An 18,835-nucleotide genomic window follows, 5' to 3' on the forward strand; every position below is an offset into this window, starting at 1 on the left:
GAAATTTTTACACAGTATTTGTAAAGGCAAGCTTTATTGTGGGATGTATTTTGTACCAATCGGATGTCTTTTTCCTGTTTAATGATTACTTTGTTTATTTTTAGCCAAAATTTTCAAACAAATTTCCGTCAAAGATTTCTCAGCAACTTTTTATTGCAGATGCTTGAAATTTTAACACACTATTTGTTTTGGCATGCCATATTGTGGGATATATTTTTGTATCAATCGGACGTCAACTTCCTGTTAAATAATGACTTTGTTTATTTTTAGCCAAACTTTTCAAACAAATTTTTGTCAAAGATTTCTCAGCAGCTATTAATCGCCATCTTCGCTAGCAAACGGTTTTCGGTCCGCTTTGCTCCCCATAAACCCTTGGCGGATTTCATTACGAAAACTTGGTGATACGGTCACGCCACCTAGCGAACAACAAGAGTTGCGCCTCTTGCACCTTCCTATTATTTATCCAATGAAATAACAGGTTACATATACGTTACGGCAAGAGCAAAACAAAAAGTGAAAACATGTTGACCGACGAATTTCGAAAAAGAAATCACGACGTCTTTAAAGTCGAATTACGAGAAAATCAAGAGAAAGCAATTAATGCTGTATTATGTGATCGAGATGTGTTTGTTGGTACCAGTACTTGTAGCGGAAAGTCAATGATTTACGAATGCATTCCAATACTTAAACCAGGTATCGTCGTCATCGTGGCACCTCTCCTGTCTATAATGAAAGAACAAGTTGAGAAATTAAATAAATTTGGACTTTCAGCCACTTACATTGGGAAGAATAGTGAGGAGATCGAACGAATAGTGACTGGGCAGTATGAATTTGTATTTGGAAGCCCCGAGAGACTGGTTGGCGAGAGTCGGTGGAGGAAGTTGTTGAAATCGTCGGAGTATAGGAGGCAGCTTCAATTGCTAGTCGTAGATGAGGCTCATACAGTCACGCTTTGGTAACTAATTAATTCATATTTCTATATTATAACTTATATTATTCATTTTACCATAACATTTAACATTCATATATATCCATGTTTTATACAAATGGAAGTCCTACCCTATCGAAACTTCTATTGTCTTTATAACAGTCTATTCAGCTATATAGGTATCTTAAAATTCGCATCCCACTGGACAATGGTATTTTACTTTCACAGGACCACAATAGTACATAAAAGCCAAAATATTATCAAACATCAAACACAAAATGAAATAGAATCTTACATGTAATGGAAATTGTTTATGTATTTTGTATTTAATTTTTCAGAGGAGAGGGAAGAATGATTGAAGATCCTTTCAGGGAATGGTTTTCAAAAATTCAGGAATTACGATCTTTGTGCCCAAATGTCCCTGTCCTTGCCCTTACTGCAACTGCTGGACCAACCCATAGGGGGAAAATTTTGAAATACCTCTGCTTTCGACCAGGTTATGAACTTGTTCTTGATTCGCCTGATAGAAGGAACATTAAGATTACTGTGAAATCTATAAAAAAACAATGACAATGTTGAAAAAGTGTTTGGTTGGCTAATTAAAGATTTGAGACACCACAGAGAACAATTACCAAGGCATGTGGTTTTTTGTGATAGTATCAATGATGTAACTAAGATTTATTTTGCCTTTATCAAAACATGCAAACAATACAGACAAAACTTTGATATGTTTCATAGCAAAACTGATGGTGAAATCAAAGATAAAATCAGAGAAGATATGTCTGATGAAGGAAAAATTAGAATACTTATATGTACAAATGCAGCAGGAATGGGTGTAAACTTTCACCAAGTACATAATGTGGTGCACTATGGGGTACCAAGGGAATTGGAGACGTTTGTACAACAAATGGGTAGTGGAGGGAGGGATGGAAAACCTTCACATGAACTAGTTTTATTTAAGATGCACAAAGGTTACTTAAAACATGTAGAACCAGAACTTGTACGCATTGTGAAAGATAGTGTATGTCGGAGAAGTATGTTGTGTGCTGCTTTTCAGACAAAGCATTGTGAACTTGCACCTTTACATGCATATTGTGACATTTGTGAGAAGAAGTGTACATGCGACTGCGATGTCTGCCCACAATCACATGCTGCAGTGACAGACAGTGATGATGCTGAATCTTCTGAAGATGAGATAATACGAGATGTATCATCTGAAGAAAGACTATTGCTAAACCAAAAGTTGGAAACAATACAATTTTCATTATCGGACAGAGCAAGTGGTGGACTTATTAATCATGAAGTGGTTCATGGATTTACAAAAGAAATAGTAAAATATATTGTTGCTAAATGTCAGGTTTTATTTACTGCAGAAGACATTATGGAAAAATTTCCGATTTGGTCTTTTGGTATAGCTCAAGAGATTTGTAAAATAATCCTTGATGTATTTGGAGATGACACTATGTACAATTTAGTTGAGAGTGATAGCTCATGCCAATCAGAAGATTAACTGCTGAATTTTATGAATCAGTGCCAGCAAATTGTGATATGTGCAATTACTTTCATGTACACATTGATGTTTTTTGGTTAACATATTAATAAATTGCATCTTAAGTTTTGGTTTTTTCTTTTAAAAAAAATCAGTCTGTATTCTAGAAAAAATTGATATGAAAAATGTATAGGTGTAACGATAAAGGGATATATCGGTTGTATTGATCGTGAGGGCCCATGATGTGCATATTGTATACTAACATGTGCATTGTGATACACTGTATGAGCTATATTGACTTTCTAGAATAGTTACATAGTATACATTACATTAAGACATTATGAAATTTCAATCAAAAGTTACAATTGAACTTTATGTCTCTACAGTAAGAGTTGGTTAATTGATTTTCTAAATAATTGACATGTTGTCTCCATGCAAATATATTCCTTATTGAAATTGGCAACATAGAAACCAGTTCATTTATAGTTGATAACTATATCGTGATAGGCTTCATATCGAGAGGTCGCTGGCCACACTCAAGACTTGAAAAATGTATAGAAAAATGTATTATAACTATTTGTGCCTAATCTGAAATGTTTACACTTTATTATTGGGTGTAACTGCATTTTTTTGGAATAGATAGCAAACAAACTGTATGAACAACTTTTTCAATAAAAAAAAAGAATCAAATTATATATACAACATTTTTGATAAATGTTTGGGTTTCAGATACACAACTAATAGCTGTCAAACAAGAATATACAAATACACATTCTACATACATGTAATGCAGGTAGAAGCGAATTACATATGGAATACATATATTCAAGTAGATTGATTGATTGTTCAATATACATGTATTTGCAATAAAATAACAATTTTTGGTTGTATACCCAAGCTAACAATCTGATTTTCTAGCTTAGAACTTCGTACGAGAGTCTCTCTCTGTTTTCTGTGATCCAGGCATGCAAATCAACAATTTTAATACGTGAGAAAAAGTCGATAAAACCTTGAAAACTATTAAATTCTCTACAAGGAATGTAGTCAAATATTTTGGCATTGTTGAGATCAGTGACCATTTTCAAAATGTCAGATGTTTTATTTGCATCGGGTCTTCTTGATCCTGATTGTTTCTTGTTGCACTGGGTTTGCAGATTCTGCTTAATTTCTTCTTGAATTTGAGTCGTGAGTGCAGCTCTCTGAACACTGGTGTAAGTTGCATTGGCTCCTTGGGAGTAAATTTTTTTCTTTACAGTTTGTACCATAATTTCTAGTAAATTGTCATTTGGAATATATTTTCCCATACCACCTTGCAAATTTGCACTGCAGTTCCACATGTACTCGTACGCCATTTTTGGTGATAGGATGCATTTGATGTAGGCCAAATACCTAAACAGCCATAACAGATACTTGTTGTGTTTTCCAACACGAGAGAGAATCATCTGAAATTTTGCGTTTGTTGTATCTCTGTTCCAATCTCCCATTTTATATGCATCATTTGTGTCTCGAAGTAGCAATGCACATTTCATAAACGATGCTCTGTATATCGCAACGTGGTCCTTTCCAGAAGTAGGCAGTTGGTCTTCAGTATCAAAAGAGAACTCGTGTACCTTTTTCAAATGTCTCTTTATACCACCACTTGTCTTGTACTGCTTGTTACAATTTGGGCACATATACTTCATTTCATTACTGTCAAAGAGGTCCTTCATTTGATATGCTTCTGCATCAAGAGCGCATGTCTTCTCTCTGATTTCATCAACATCTAGAAATAGACAAATATATTTTTGTATCAAAATACAAGTTTTCTTCTCTTTTAAAAATACCCAAATACATTTTAAAGAAAAATACTATCCTGGCATAAACCAACAAATAATTAAAAAAGAAATCAGTTTATTATATATGTACCATCTGCAATCTTTACATATTTGTCGAGAATATCTTTTGCTACTCCATGGATGTAAGTGTACTTGTCCTAATCAGATAGAAGTTGGAACAGAGGTTGATGGTTGACTGGTTCATCTTGTAGATCCTTGATGCCCATCAGATCCATGTAAGCACCCAAGATGAAAGAATCCAGACAGTCATCCATCCACGCATAATGAGATCTGCAATATATGTATATTAAAATAAAAATACAGTAAAACACGGTTATAGCGAACACGCTTACGTAATGCATTGACGCCTTTAGCGAAGTGATTCTCATTCCCCATGATTTTATTTCGTGTTGTAAACTTGACAGATACAATGAATTACGCTTGTAGAGAGGTAAAATAGTTCATCCCTTGTACTTCGTTATAGGCATGTTATACTGTGAAAATAAAACAATTGATAATCCAAATCATTTTACTACCTGTACTTTTGGATAACTTCTTCAGGGCCATGGACATCAATTCTCCATACTGTATTTCTCAGGTGACTGAGTGTACCCGGCTCTCCTGCTGATGACACTTTGTAAAACTGCTCATAGATGAACTGTAAATAACCAACAACAAAAAATTATTTCTTAAAATTCAGTAATATTACATTGTTATTTAACAATTAATGCAACAAATTTTATGCAACATTGGAAAACTAAAACTCAGTCTTGGAAAAAGTTTAAAGTATAAAACAATGCTATATCATAAAATATTTCTCAAAATTATTAATAATTTGGAAAAAAAAAGCTCTTGTTCAAAAAAATGATTAAAAACATGCACTCAAGTTTCAAAATTATTTGTTAAACACACATTTTAGTTCATTTTATCTTAAGTTTGTCGAAAAAGTTCATCATAGGAATACATAAATCCCGGTACATATTCTTAGATAAAATCATTGGTTATGTGTTAAAGTAACCTTGTTACAGTGACAAGAACTAAATACACAAAAATTATGCTTACTGAATAATGTTGAAACTTCAGTAGATATTAGTAACAAATTTCAATCAACATTAGGCTAATAGTGATTAGATAAGTAAATAAACAAAAACAAAGCTGAAACTGTAATAAATGCTAAAAAATAAATTTACTAAAATAAATGAATTGAAATGAAAATTAACTCATGTACCCTTTAATTCAATTGAACAGTAACAGGAAAAGAGCTGTATCTGCAGCTGGATGATTGAAGGAGTCATGCTCTACCATTTGGTAACTGGAACTTAACCAAACACATTGATACCAGTAGAAGATTCATCATCCTATGTAACCCTTCTGGTCGATGAATGACACACTGAAGTTCACTGAATTCCGTCATACCATTGTGAAGTGCTAGCTGGGCTGAATACGCTCTCTCATTGGTCAATACGTCACCTCCAAATACCCTTTTCAGACTTGAAGGGGTGTCATGATCATTATCTGAATCTGACCTTGCAATACATTTTTCATGAATATACTGGAGTATATCAATCATTTCCTCTGACTTATTTTCACTTTTGTCCAAGAGGTCAATTATTGCATAGTCAGATGACAGCTCATGTTAAGGTGGGGATAAGATACGTATTCTGGAATACATAATTTGTAGTTTTTAAGACTGTCCACATATTTGACAAGAACCTGCATAATATGGTGAATGAAATTGCCTTCAAGAAAAGCAGACTCTTCCAAGTTTGGAATAAATAAACTGTTTTCCACTTGACTGATGTCAGCAATAGGATGTGTATCATCCAGTGTAGGATCTTGAACTCTTTTCTCTAATGCCACAAGCAAAAACAGTGCCAGCTTTGTCGCCTTCTGTCAACACTCATTGAGATGGACTACGGGTTATATCAATATTGTCACCTATAATGTCGCTCGACTTACTAAATTGATGTGTACCGGTAATTTGCTCATCCTCCATCACTGGCTCTGTAAGCTGTCTCTTGATATGCTGCTGTTGTCTGCTCAGTAGGTGGTGTTTTCTTTTTGCTGATGAAGATGCTGTCACACACATGCCCATCTTTGACAAAGTATCTCTAGTCTTTTAAAAAGAAAAAAAAAGTTTTCAGTCCATATATGTTGAACAGTGTACCAAATATTCAGTTAGCAAAGATGATCAGACTAAAGCGTATCACTATTTAATCCTACCCAAATCATTTATCTATCAATTTTATTTAGGTTGTCAAATTTAAAAAAATTCACATAATCATCTCATAAAATAAATTATATATTGAATATGATTATCAAATTTAAGTTGTACATATTTTACATAAAACATGCAATTGAGTCCAGCAAAGTTTATATTCAAAAAAGTATTTGAAAAGGTAAATTAGAGTTAAGCACTAGATTGTTCTTACATCATCAGTAGCTCCACCATGGTCTAGAATCTGGCCTATGATGTGTTGTAAAGCAGACATGTGTTTGTTGTTATATATAAGCATTACACATGCAGCTACTGTAGCCCCCATTGGGTTATTGTTGCTAAGCGTCAACATGCACTGGTGGAACAAAGGTGCCCATATCTGTATTTCTTCATTTACTCTGTCGATACTGAATGTAGCCAAACTTTTGCTGTCAATTTGCCTTAGCAAAGAACAATTCACACTTGAAGCTAATTTTCCAATTTCTTGCTTTAGTTCTGTCATAATATGGTTGTTGATAACATCTTTTAGCGGCTCGAATTTTACATGGCTCGAATTGTCCTCTTTGGAGCATTGTGAATTGCTATACTTCTGACAAGTTCACCTAATTGACAATCTTTTACCAGTTTGGTTCTTATTTCTTTTGTTTTCTTCGTTTTGTACACAACCTGCAAATGATAGAATTATATATACATGTATTCAATACTTAGCATAACTCGCACATATAACTCTAAAATGAAGTTACAAATTAAAAAAAATGATATGAAGCCCTATTATTCCTCCACTGACCAATAGTACATTTATTTAAAATGATGTTTTTTTTGTTTATAAATATGTGTTAAAATCTATCAAACCACAATCTATTTGCCTCTAAATGTGGTACCCCCCCCCCCCCCCTTTTATAGACCCCTCAATTCTAAACTACATCTTTATGACACAAATAAAGACGAAAATAAAAAACAATGCAGAAAATCTGCTCATACAACATAATTTTCTAATTGCTTATATGTCCAACAACCTAAGGATAGTTTTACTATTTATCATGTTAATAATTACTATCTACACCATTTACACAGATATGATGTCAGAATATCAAAGTTGTATAATGAAAAGTCAACAATTACCTTAATTTTACTCGTTGTAAAGGACTTAATGGTAATTGGTTTCATGTTTTCCATTGGTGTAGCTAGGACGATTCTCTGGTTATCTTCTTGCATAGCCTGACCCTCTGGCTCTATGTGTTCCTTCCGTGGGGTTGTAAACAGTGTTTTCTTTGTCTTCCTTGGTGTTGGTTAGTGTATTATACTTCTCTTGTCTTTTGACTTTGGGGTTCTCGCTGTATTTAATAGCAAAGCTTTTGCGTGTTTATCGCGTAAGCTTCCCAAAACCTCACCCTTTTCTCTTCGTAGAGCGTCCATTTTATGTAACAACTCCATGTCAATTTTATGGAGCTTATTAAGTTTTGTGAAACAATAACCACACACGTATTTTGACATACCATCGTTGGGGGAGGCATTGTAATCAATAACTTGTGTCAGCTGATTGAAAACACAGAACGATTCACTAAAAATAAAACGCCTGTGTTTCTTCGGAAGATCGCAATTACATATGCGACATACCTCTATGGGCGCCGCCATATTTGTTTAAAAGGTCATGTCACAAATGTTGCAATTGGATCAGCTACTCATAGCTGCAACCTATCAGAGAACAGAGTGTATCACTCCGCCAAGGGTTTATGGGGAGCAAAGCGGACCGAAACCCCTTGGCTAGCAAAGATGTTTATCGCAGATGCTTGAAATTTGTGCAGTGTTTTTTAAGGCGTGTCATATCGTGGGATATATTTTTGTACCAATCGGACGTCAGCTTCATGTTAAATGAGTACTTTGTTGTTTTTAGCCAACATTTTCAAACAAATTTTCGTCTCAGATTTCTCAGCAGCTATTTATCGCAGATGCTTGAAATTTTAACACACTATTTGTTTAGGCATGCCATATATGGGATATATTTCTGTACCGATCGAACGCCAGCTTTCTGTTAAATAACGACTTTGCTTATTTTGCATATTCACGTCAGAGCGGGGGTATCACTAGTGAGCATTGGCTCACAGATATCTTGTTATTTTTGTTCAAAACGCGTTTCTGCAAGTATTTCGTCCAAGGTAACGTGTTCGGGTGTATGAAATACCTGAATGCGGTGAAGCATGAATATTGCTTTCGGCCTTATATAGGGATGTGTCGCGATAGCAGAACAATAGAAATCGACAACTAATATGGCGGTAGTCGGAGATAAACGGGAAATAATGCGTATTTATGAATTCATGTCATAATGTAAGGCTGTAAAGATACAGTTAAAAGACGTTAGCCCGACGTCATCATTTCCTTACGTCTGAGAACTCAATAATTGAAATGCATTTATTGACTAGCTGATTAACACATTTTAGAACATTTAAATACTAATTGGACATTATTGTTAATGTTATCAAATGCAATTAAGAGAGAGGTTGAGATTTAAAACGTGTACGGGTACGTGTACATGTACGTGTGTTATAACTGCACGTACACTTACACGTTTTTGTAATTTATCATTTGAGATTTCATAACTTGTAGGATATGTACGTAAACTTCGAGCACTTTGTTATTGTGACTTCAGAAATGACGTCATTTAAGTTCATTGTGTTCACGTAAAACATGGCAGATGCTTTAGATTTTTCATCTTTATGTTAAGACGACGATTTGTTGCTTTTATCTACTCTTTTAAACGAAGACGACGTAAAAGGTCCATGTTTGAATCTTGATGATTTATCTGAGGAGCAGTTTTACTCATTTTTCCGCTTTAAAAGGAATGACAGTTCTCGTCTTTGCAATGCGTGTTCTCCGCCATTGACGTTCCTGTGTCCAAATGGGACTCGGGTGACTTCACATGAGAGTATGTTGGTTTTGCTCAGACATTTGTCATATCCGAACAGGTTAGAAGACATGAAACCATTATTTAACCGTTCAAAATCATTGCCAACACTGTTCTGGATTACTTACATCAGACACTCTGGAAAGTTAAGTTATCTGAATCAGAGTTGACTGGGTGAAGAACACCTGTACCAGTACGCAGATGCGATATCGGATGTTGGCGGGCCGCTTAAACATTGCTAGGGCTTTATAGACGGGACTGTAAGGCCAATATGTAGACCCTCTGACAACCAAAAACTCGTCTACAGTGGACAGAAACGGGTGCATGGCCTTTAATTTAAATCTGTAGAAATACCAAACGGGTTGATTGCCAATATGTTTGGCCCTATAGAGGCAAAACGTCATGATTCTGCAATGTTAAGAATATACCCCTGCGAGATGATCATGTATAATTCATGATTTTCCCATGAACAATTCATGAATTATATTCATGAAATGTTCATGAATTATTCATGAAGATCCCATGAACTTATTATTTGACATTTTAGAATCATGAATATTTGTTCATTAAAAAAAAGTTGATGAATATTCATGAACATATCTAATCATGCATAATTCATGAACAGTGATGTTCATGAATATTCATCATTTAAAGAATGTCCAATAATAAGTTCATCGGATCTTCATGAACTATTCATGAAGATTATTCTTGAAGTATTAATGAACATTCATGATTGAATGACCTTCATGAACCATTTATGAATATCCATGATTAAATACACCTTTATGAATATTAAAATAAACCTCATGAACCATTCATGAACATTCTTACCCATACACAAATAAATGCACTAAATTGGTATCCACTTTTATTCCTTTCTTTTCAATTTAACGACATAGTTAACGCTTTCTCTCAACTTTTTGCAAGTTCTGAATTTTTTCACGTATGTCTTTCCTTGTGAAATCTGGAAAGGTTTCAAAAATAAATCTCCAGAACCCTGAATCTAGCCTGGTCAAGAGGAGGGCGGGGTCCCTCCTGCCTGCATTTAATAGTTCTTTTGCAAGAAATGGAAGAATTTTTCATCTCATTTTTAGAAAAAAGAGAATTAAGTAAGAATGCGACAGCATCTGGCGCTTTTGTGAATTTTTTGCAGGAGCTGGTCAACTCTGATAAATTAATTGGGCCTGCGTGTGGAATGTCCAAGACTTCATCATCAGGTGAATTCTTTGATGGATCACCGGTTTCTTTTTTCTTTTCAAGTGAACGGACTCTCCTTCTCAATTTCTTCACCTCCGGTTTTAATTCGTCAACTTCTTTTGATAACCGGACAAATTTTTCCCTATCCCTACAACAAAAAAGATTTAAGAACATGTCAATTAAAATTTCTTTAATAACATTTTGATCACAAAAAATCCTTATCACCATTTTAAAAATGCAATCTCATGTATGAAGGTTGCCTAAAACATTCACATTATAAAAAAAAAAAATATTAAGTATACTCTTTATTTAGCAGTTGAAAAGTGTTATAATACAACAACTTTTGGTGTAAAAATGCTACAGAATGCAGATTGATGTCAAGTACCAAACTAAAACTGAACAAGAGGCCCAATGATGAAAAACTCAACCAGGTTATTTAAGTTAATACAAGGATTCTTGAGAATTTATCAGGGCTTTAATACTAATATAGGTAAATATGAACCATACTAACCTTGATTTGCTTGAAGACTTTCTGGACAGAAATTCATTACCAGTACTTTCAATGTCACTCTCTGAAGAAATTGTGTCTGTTAAAATAGAGGGAAAATCTTTAAAGCAAATTTAACATAAATGAGATTTTTTCCCTCAAAGAAATCATGAAAGGAAGTTGGTGCAGAGAGACAATGCAAACAGTTCCAAAACCTGCTTGATTTACCTGTGGAATCCAATGGTGAAGCTAGCTGCAACCGTCCCGTCACTGAATCTGAATCTGAAGAAAATGTTTTCTTTTTTGGAGTTTGTCGTGTATTCATGTGCCTGGGAACAATGGGTCCGTGCGAACAGGATGCTGTTTAAGAAAAATGTTTATATCTACATGAAGTCTGGGTCAAAGCACATAAGCTTGTGTGTATCATTATATAGTATGCGTCGTTCAACTCTGATCTCCAAGTATGACGTCAAATAGTACGTCATCGCAACTTGGTATACAAACAGCTGGCGCAAAAATTCCAGGGAAGTTTATCAGAGATGAAATATATAGATACAGAGCGATATCATCCCAGTAAACAATAATCATTCATCACATGATGTTATTTATTGTTTCTTTGATATTTTCTATAAGTATAAAAATATGATAAAAAATCATTTAACATGCCAATTGTTAATAATTCACATCCTATATTAGCCCTCGGTCGCTGATATACAGCTACCCTGGCTAATATAGGATGCGATATAAAAATTGCCATGTAATAATCTATATATAAACAACAGTAAATCACTATGTTACATGTGCTATATTCAGAGGGTCATAACCCCACCCACAGCAAAGAAATGATGCAACAAATTATCCGAAATTTACAACATTGCTAATCAATATGCCATTTATCATAATCATAAAATTACATACATCCCAGGTAATATTAATGATTTTATATCAAACCCTGTTTTCCCTTTGTATATATATAGTATAAACAATAAAATATGTTTCTACGAATTAAACTTAGAAAAAGTGAAAAGAGTGGGCTCCAAGATTACGATACATGAATCTGCTTGATTTATCTGTAGAATTAAGTGGTATGGTTGGTGGCAACTGTGTCGACGAGTCCGAATCTGATGAAACTGTTTTCTTCTTGGGAGTTTGTCGTACATTTGAGGGTCTGGCAAGGGGTCTGCTTGGACATGATGCTTCTTAGAAATAAATGTGTATAATTTATATCTACATGCAGTCTTGGGTCAAAACACTTAAGGACTACAGACTCAATTCACTTTTACAATAGTGATTTTCACGAAAATTTTATACAAGTTAAAGTTACTAAAGATACATAAAAATGAATCCAAACATACGTAAAAATCAAATTATATATCAAGTTAGGACCATTTCAAAAAATGTTTGTGTTACATCTCTTTTTCAACTGAACATAAAAAGGTAAAAAGCATTTTTAAGAAAGAAAAAATAATTCTAAAAATTCCTGCAATAGATTTTTTATCCGAATTAAGTACTGTGCAAACTCTAAAAAAAAGATCATAAACACATTCTTTAGAGGTTGATTTATGAAACAAACAACTATCAGAGAATGCTTAACATTTGTCTATGATAAAATACTTTTTAAACAATTCAGGGTGGATTTACTCTATTTTATATATGAGCATTGAAGCAGATAAATATGTAAATGATTTGTTCACTGGCTCAAATTCTTTAAACTAACCTATGTAGATGGTTATAATTAACTTTAACTAATATAAAACTCACCGCAGCACTTGACATCCCATAAAGATATCTGTGCATGTTGAATAATATTGAAAAAATGATTTTAGCATGGTAAATTATAGCAAGGTCAGCCACTACTTGCACTACATTAAATGTGTATTAATGACGTTGAACAGCTATATATTGCGTCATAAGCGATTTTTCATTAACTATCAGTGATTGTGACGTAGTATTGAGATTTTAATGTTCGTAACAATCACTCCTTTAGCTGAGCGATATATCTGCTCAAATGGAATTGGGTCTGTCGTCCTTAATTACATGTTTCGTTATAAATTACCATAAAGCATTACATTACAAGTGCTTAAGTATTCATAATGCCCCCCTTACTTTCCACAAAATTCAATTTATGAGTTTAAATCCACAGCAAAGAAATGATGCAACATATCTAAAATTTACACCATTGCTAAACAATATGCCTTTTTATCATAATCATAAATTAATAAAAAAAACTATCATTGTTTTAATATCAACTTCAACCCGTTTTCTTATTTTGTGCATTGTTGTGTGTGCATGTACACATACACATATATGAAGGGTACTAGATATATGAACTTGCTTGAATTACCTGTAGAATTCACTGGTGTGGCTGGGGACAACTGTAAAACTGAATCTCGAACAGGACGCTATTATATGATATATTTTCTTTATCGTGTTTGTAATCATTAAAGAAAGTCAGTGCAGAGAGATGATGCAGATGGTCACTAGATATATGAACCTGCTTGAATTACCTGTAGAATTTACTGGTGTGGCTGGGACAACTGTCTCGCTGACTGCCGTGAAAGGGGTTTGCTCGAACAGGGTGCTACTAAGACATAAATATTATTTATGTTTTATGCAATTATTCAGAGACAAAGTACATCTATTCAATAGTTTAACTTAATAAGAGACCTGACTTTAAAAGAAATTAATATTTAATATTCATACCAACTGATGCATCCTTAAATGTAAAATTATGCTCCCCAGCTTTCTTTTTGTCCTCAAGATGTTTTTTATCATCTGAAAATTTACAATAAATCAATAAGACAAACAAAGTTTCCCTTTGCTTTTTCAGTTAATATTAAATTATATAACCTTAATTGTTTGACCTGTCCCTTGATCAAAAACAAAAAAAATACATGCAAGAAAAAATAGGGACGAGAGGCAAGTAAATATGATATGTAGAGGATCTGTTTAATTCACAAGATAATGCAGAAAACAGATTTATAACAATTTTATGATTTATTGCAGAATGACTAACTTAGAACAGGTTATTAACTCACTGTTATATTAGGCTTTAATAAAATTATAAACATCGTTTTTGGAATTTCCAATGAACAGTAGGCTGTTGCATCACCCGTATTAGTTTACCTCTAAAGATAAGATAGTGTAAGTTATTTACCTCATTACAGGGTCAATTTAATTGATGTAGCTTCGTTTACTATCATTCTTATCTTAATAAACCTTATCATTGCGAATAAGGTTAATTTACACGATTGTGAACTCCAAAGACTTAAAGAAAGTGAACATGAAAAAAATAATTGTTGCTTAATAAATTTTAAAAGCCTTTTGAAACTTAAAAATGGGGTCTGTTACCTTTTTATTTATTTCTATCAAGAGATTTTATCAATTTATCACTCTCAGTGAAAGGTTTATGGAGGTAATCCATTATTCCCCAGCATGCATCTGTTCTCTGACGTAGATAAGCCACATTGCTGCTGGTGACTAGGTCAATGTTGGAACTAGGCCAGTGTTCATGTACAGAGTTGATAAAAGTTATGAAGAAAAAATATGCCTTGATGTGAAGAAAAATGTTGTGTACTGTCATGAAAAGACAAGGATTTAGTACATTTCTATAAATGAACCTCAGATAACTATTTATGATTTGTACAAAAAATGAATAAAGATAAATTAAGGCACCAATTGGGGGAGAAGAAATTAATTTGTGAAATATAAGACCATCACATTCCAGATGTTTGTACGGAGATGCATGTGGCAGTCAGTGTTTACATGAATAAAATGCTGTTTTTAGATTTCAATTTAAATTAATATGAAATTGTAATTTCATTTTCTTTGTGGGGTTTCTTACCGTACGTTACATTTTATTTAAATGCCCTGGAAATTTTTCTTATTTGTGTTTTTTTATACATAAGATCTTGATGATATGTACGCTGGTTCTGTTTATGCTGTCAGAAGAATAACAGGACTAAGACACTTTTTAAAAGTCAGGATGCTGTGCAATGCACCTTGTGTGCCAATTTATGTAGCACACATAATGTTCAAACTCATAAACAAGAAATTCCTGAGTGCAAGAAAAAATAGGTCACAATAACACTGATCCACGGACATTCCATTCTAGTTACATGTCACATTAACTGCTGGTGGGAATGCATCATTCTGAGATCCAAAATCTTCCTCCATAAACACTGTTTAAAATGACAGCTCTTTACATTCTTTTCAAGTTTCCATTCACATTTTGATGATGGCATTTTATCTCTGTTACTAAACGTGTGTAAAAATGCAATGTGTCTCACTGACGGCAGCATCAGTGCTGCCCTCTCTTAGATGCTTAGAGATAACCCAGCAGGGAGGTAATGATTTTAACAATATGGCAGCGCTCATGGATTGCAAGAATTATTTATTCTAAGTGGTATATCTTTTCACTGAGGAAAGCTATGTCTAAACGGTTTTGAGATATCATTATACACATCAAACAGACAAAATTGAGCCCTTGATAATTTTTTCATGTTCACTTCCTTTAAAAACTTAACATCTCTGTCTGAGGAAATTCTGGCAAAGTTACCGATCGCCATCATGATCACAAAAAAACTACCGATCGCCATCATGATCACACAAAAAACTTTTAAGGGTCGGAGGGTTAAAAATAGTGTATGTCGGGTGACAGGAAACAGGTGTGTATATATATATATATATATATATATATATATATATATATATATATATATATATATTATTATTATTATTATTATTATTTGGAAAGGGGGGCTAATAGAAAATAACGATGTTGCCGGCGGCCGTTTCGGACAGACTGTACTTACGACTTATCTCAGCGATGATTGCCCTGTATATGGACCCTTTAAATTTGGCCTTTATGTACTCCCCCGCTTTGTATTCCGTAATCTCCTTTCTTGGCTGGCATATAGTGTCCACACAGATGATGCTTAGGTATTGATCCTCCCACTCAATCAATGCATAAATCTTGCTCGACATCTTCAAGGACTCGCGCGGTTCAAGTTCGCGCCTTGTTTGTCTTGTCCATTGAAAATGTACGTCCGCGTTAAAAAAAAGTTCCGAATTTTCAAGAACTTTATATAGAAAAGGAGTAACGAAGAAAAATCTAAACCCCTTTTTTACAGGTAAAAGTATCCTTTTATTTTACTGATATGAAAGTTATAAAAAAAACTTTTTATCTTCAAGATTTTTTAACATCATGAATCAATGCGCGTCCCCGAGCGTCAGAGCCTCGTTTTGTATGTTTGAAAGGCAATATGGCGGCCGCGAAAAACGGACCGTGAAGTTGAACAGAGGAGCAAGAAGCCAACTTTGACTACCAAGAAGTATGGGAAAATGGACGAAAACAATACGAATGTGGATCATGTCACAGATACTTCACAACCATGCGATCCACGTTGTATCATTTACATACGATGCATGGAAAAAGGACGACTTTTTATGGATGTTGTTTACTTGGGTTTGAGCTTTTAAAAAGTTCAATCATGAGTAAAATTTATAGAATCAACGAAATGAATTATCATTGACATAACATTTGATATTTCTGCTATAGATTACATTTATGGAATTATGCTGCAATTAAATTGGACTTCATAATGAAGTGATTCTAGATTTTGTTCTTTTCCCAAAACTATAGCTAATTAAATGTGACACAAATTCCTTTTCTTTTTAGATAACTTGGCTTAATGTGAAAGCACAGTAGCCCCCTGTGTAAAATTGATGTATGTGCTATATAATAAATATTCAACATTCATTTTTTTTTATTTTACAGGTCCATTGAAAAAAAGAAGAAAACAGTATCTTTACGACCCTGAAATTGAAGTACCCCGGAGTACACTGCATTACAAAACGAAAAAAAATATACTGACTGATGAAAATATCTACGAATTTACTAAAGAAGAGACTCAAGATGATGATAATGAGGTCAAGGAAGAATTCGAAGGTAATTTCATTATTAGAACAGAATTAGCTCTTTTTAATGTTTTGATATAAATGTCCTGAAACAAGACCAAAATAAAATTATTGTTTGTTTGATATTGCAACCCCCCTCCCCCCCCCCCCCACTACATTGTAATAATAATTAAAAACTGCAATTTACGGCGCAAAAAAAACTGCTAGTTAAATTGGACTGATAATTCTGATATTCTGTGCAAATATTTGATTCGAAAAAATTCCTTGGACATTTTACTACTATTACTTATTAGGTTTGTTACTGACTGCTTACAGAAATTTGGGGGGTTGGTAAAGTCCATATAGAAGGCGAGGCGGAGCCTAATAAGTGTTTTGTTTTCTCGAGGACTCACAGTTTGATATGTAAACAAACAAAAGATAATATATAAGAATCAAATTCATAGCTTAATTTTATAATTATTTACCTTCCTCGTCAGTGGTTTGTGCAAACATGGATGCTGTTGTAGGATCATACTATTACTTCACGGGCAAAGGGCGGTCACTCTAAATATTTTGGAGCGTAAAAATGAAAAGTATGGTTGAACGTTTGTGTAAAAATCAGGTCAGATAATGTTACGTTCGCCATGTTGCCGTATAAACTTTGATGCTTGCCGTGTAAAGAAATTTATAAGGCAACCACGTGACGCGCTTCATCCTTAGGTTGTTACTATTATAATTAAACTGTTGAACTGATGTTACATTTCAGACATACAGACAAGAAAACTGTTACATTGTGATAATCCAAAATTACCACACCAAAATCTCCAGGGTGCAAATACATCTTGTGATCAGAGTGACGCAGACATATCAACAGAAACGCCCAACAGCTCTGAGTTAGATAGTGATTTTTCCGACAGTGATTTCTCCCACAGTGATTTCTCCGACAGTGATTTCTCCAATTCACTATCTTCTAGCAGCGAAGAGGACAATGATCAGCTCAGCGATAATGAGGACTTGAATGTTGAAATTTGTTTATTGTCATGTTTTTTAAAGAAATAATTTCTCTGCTTCTTCTTCAAAGGATGTTCTTTGTACAATGCAAAAGGCGTTCCCGGAGTGCAAGTCTTTAGGAAACTTAAATTATGAAAAACTTTGGGGATTTCTCGATGCATCAGAAGTACATTACTGCGAAAAGTGCTTAAGAGTTTTCCCTAACAATCCAGATGTTGACACATGCAGGGAATGTGGGGGTCCACGATACAAGGCAGGCAATACAATTAACAGAGCAAAACAAGCATGTGCGAGCTTTGTATATGCAAATGTTGAAAGACAGTTGAAGAACTTGTTGCAATCTCCAGGTAAATATAATTTTGATTAATTGGTTTGTTTGAGGAGAGAGAGTAAGAGTATAGGATCCCTTTTTATTCCCTTTTCATACCCCAACTATGAAATGGCCGGGGCATATAGTGATTTACCCTGTTCCATCACTCCTTCCTTTTGTCATTCCATCATCATTCACTTTACCATCATTATCACAACCATTGCACACATTCAACTCAAATTTAATATTATTAAGGATGTATCGTATGAATACACAGGTTGAATGCGAATTTAGTTCCAGTCCGATGATTTTTGATAGAGTTGTGCGGCACAACTCTTGAACTTTGAAAAAAAAAGAAAATCCTTAGTTTTTGCTCCCTAAAGGGATGCATATATAAAGCTGATAGTTCTGATGTAGGTTATTTACAAGAAAATACAGATCAGGTTCAAATTCAGTTCCGTTTGGATGATATATGACAAAGTTATACCTCTTGAACTTAGGAAAAAATAGGAAATTCGTAGTTTCCGCTCTCTAACTTTTGAAGTGATGTATATGTAAAGTTTATGTTTCCAATAATGCTA

At 34.0% G+C, this 18,835-nt stretch overlaps 2 protein-coding genes and 2 pseudogenes across 2 annotated transcripts; 1 reads left to right on the top strand and 3 right to left on the bottom strand.

Annotated features, from left to right (window-relative positions):
* The first annotated feature begins 521 nt into the window (after window positions 1-521).
* Window positions 522-2,476, top strand: LOC128174266 (ATP-dependent DNA helicase RecQ-like). Its single transcript, XM_052839858.1, is given in 2 exon segments — window positions 522-955; window positions 1,267-2,476. Coding segments are annotated over 2 exon segments (666 nt in total). The 3' UTR covers window positions 1,499-2,476.
* Window positions 2,477-3,331: 855 nt separating this feature from the next.
* LOC128173064 (uncharacterized) lies at window positions 3,332-4,939 on the bottom strand (annotated as a pseudogene).
* A 268-nt stretch (window positions 4,940-5,207) lies between these two features.
* LOC128173065 (uncharacterized) lies at window positions 5,208-8,100 on the bottom strand (annotated as a pseudogene).
* A 2,226-nt stretch (window positions 8,101-10,326) lies between these two features.
* On the bottom strand, window positions 10,327-11,378 carry LOC128174267 (uncharacterized). The gene is made up of 3 exons (XM_052839859.1): window positions 11,264-11,378; window positions 11,060-11,120; window positions 10,327-10,696 (listed from the first exon to the last, which is right to left on the bottom strand). Exons 1-3 carry the CDS (start codon window positions 11,358-11,360, stop codon window positions 10,327-10,329), a joined length of 528 nt encoding a protein of 175 aa, XP_052695819.1. The 5' UTR covers window positions 11,361-11,378.
* Between the last annotated feature and the right edge of the window lie 7,457 nt (window positions 11,379-18,835).

Source organism: Crassostrea angulata, chromosome 2 (genome assembly GCF_025612915.1).
Source record: "Crassostrea angulata isolate pt1a10 chromosome 2, ASM2561291v2, whole genome shotgun sequence".
Lineage (NCBI taxonomy): Eukaryota > Metazoa > Mollusca > Bivalvia > Ostreida > Ostreidae > Magallana > Magallana angulata.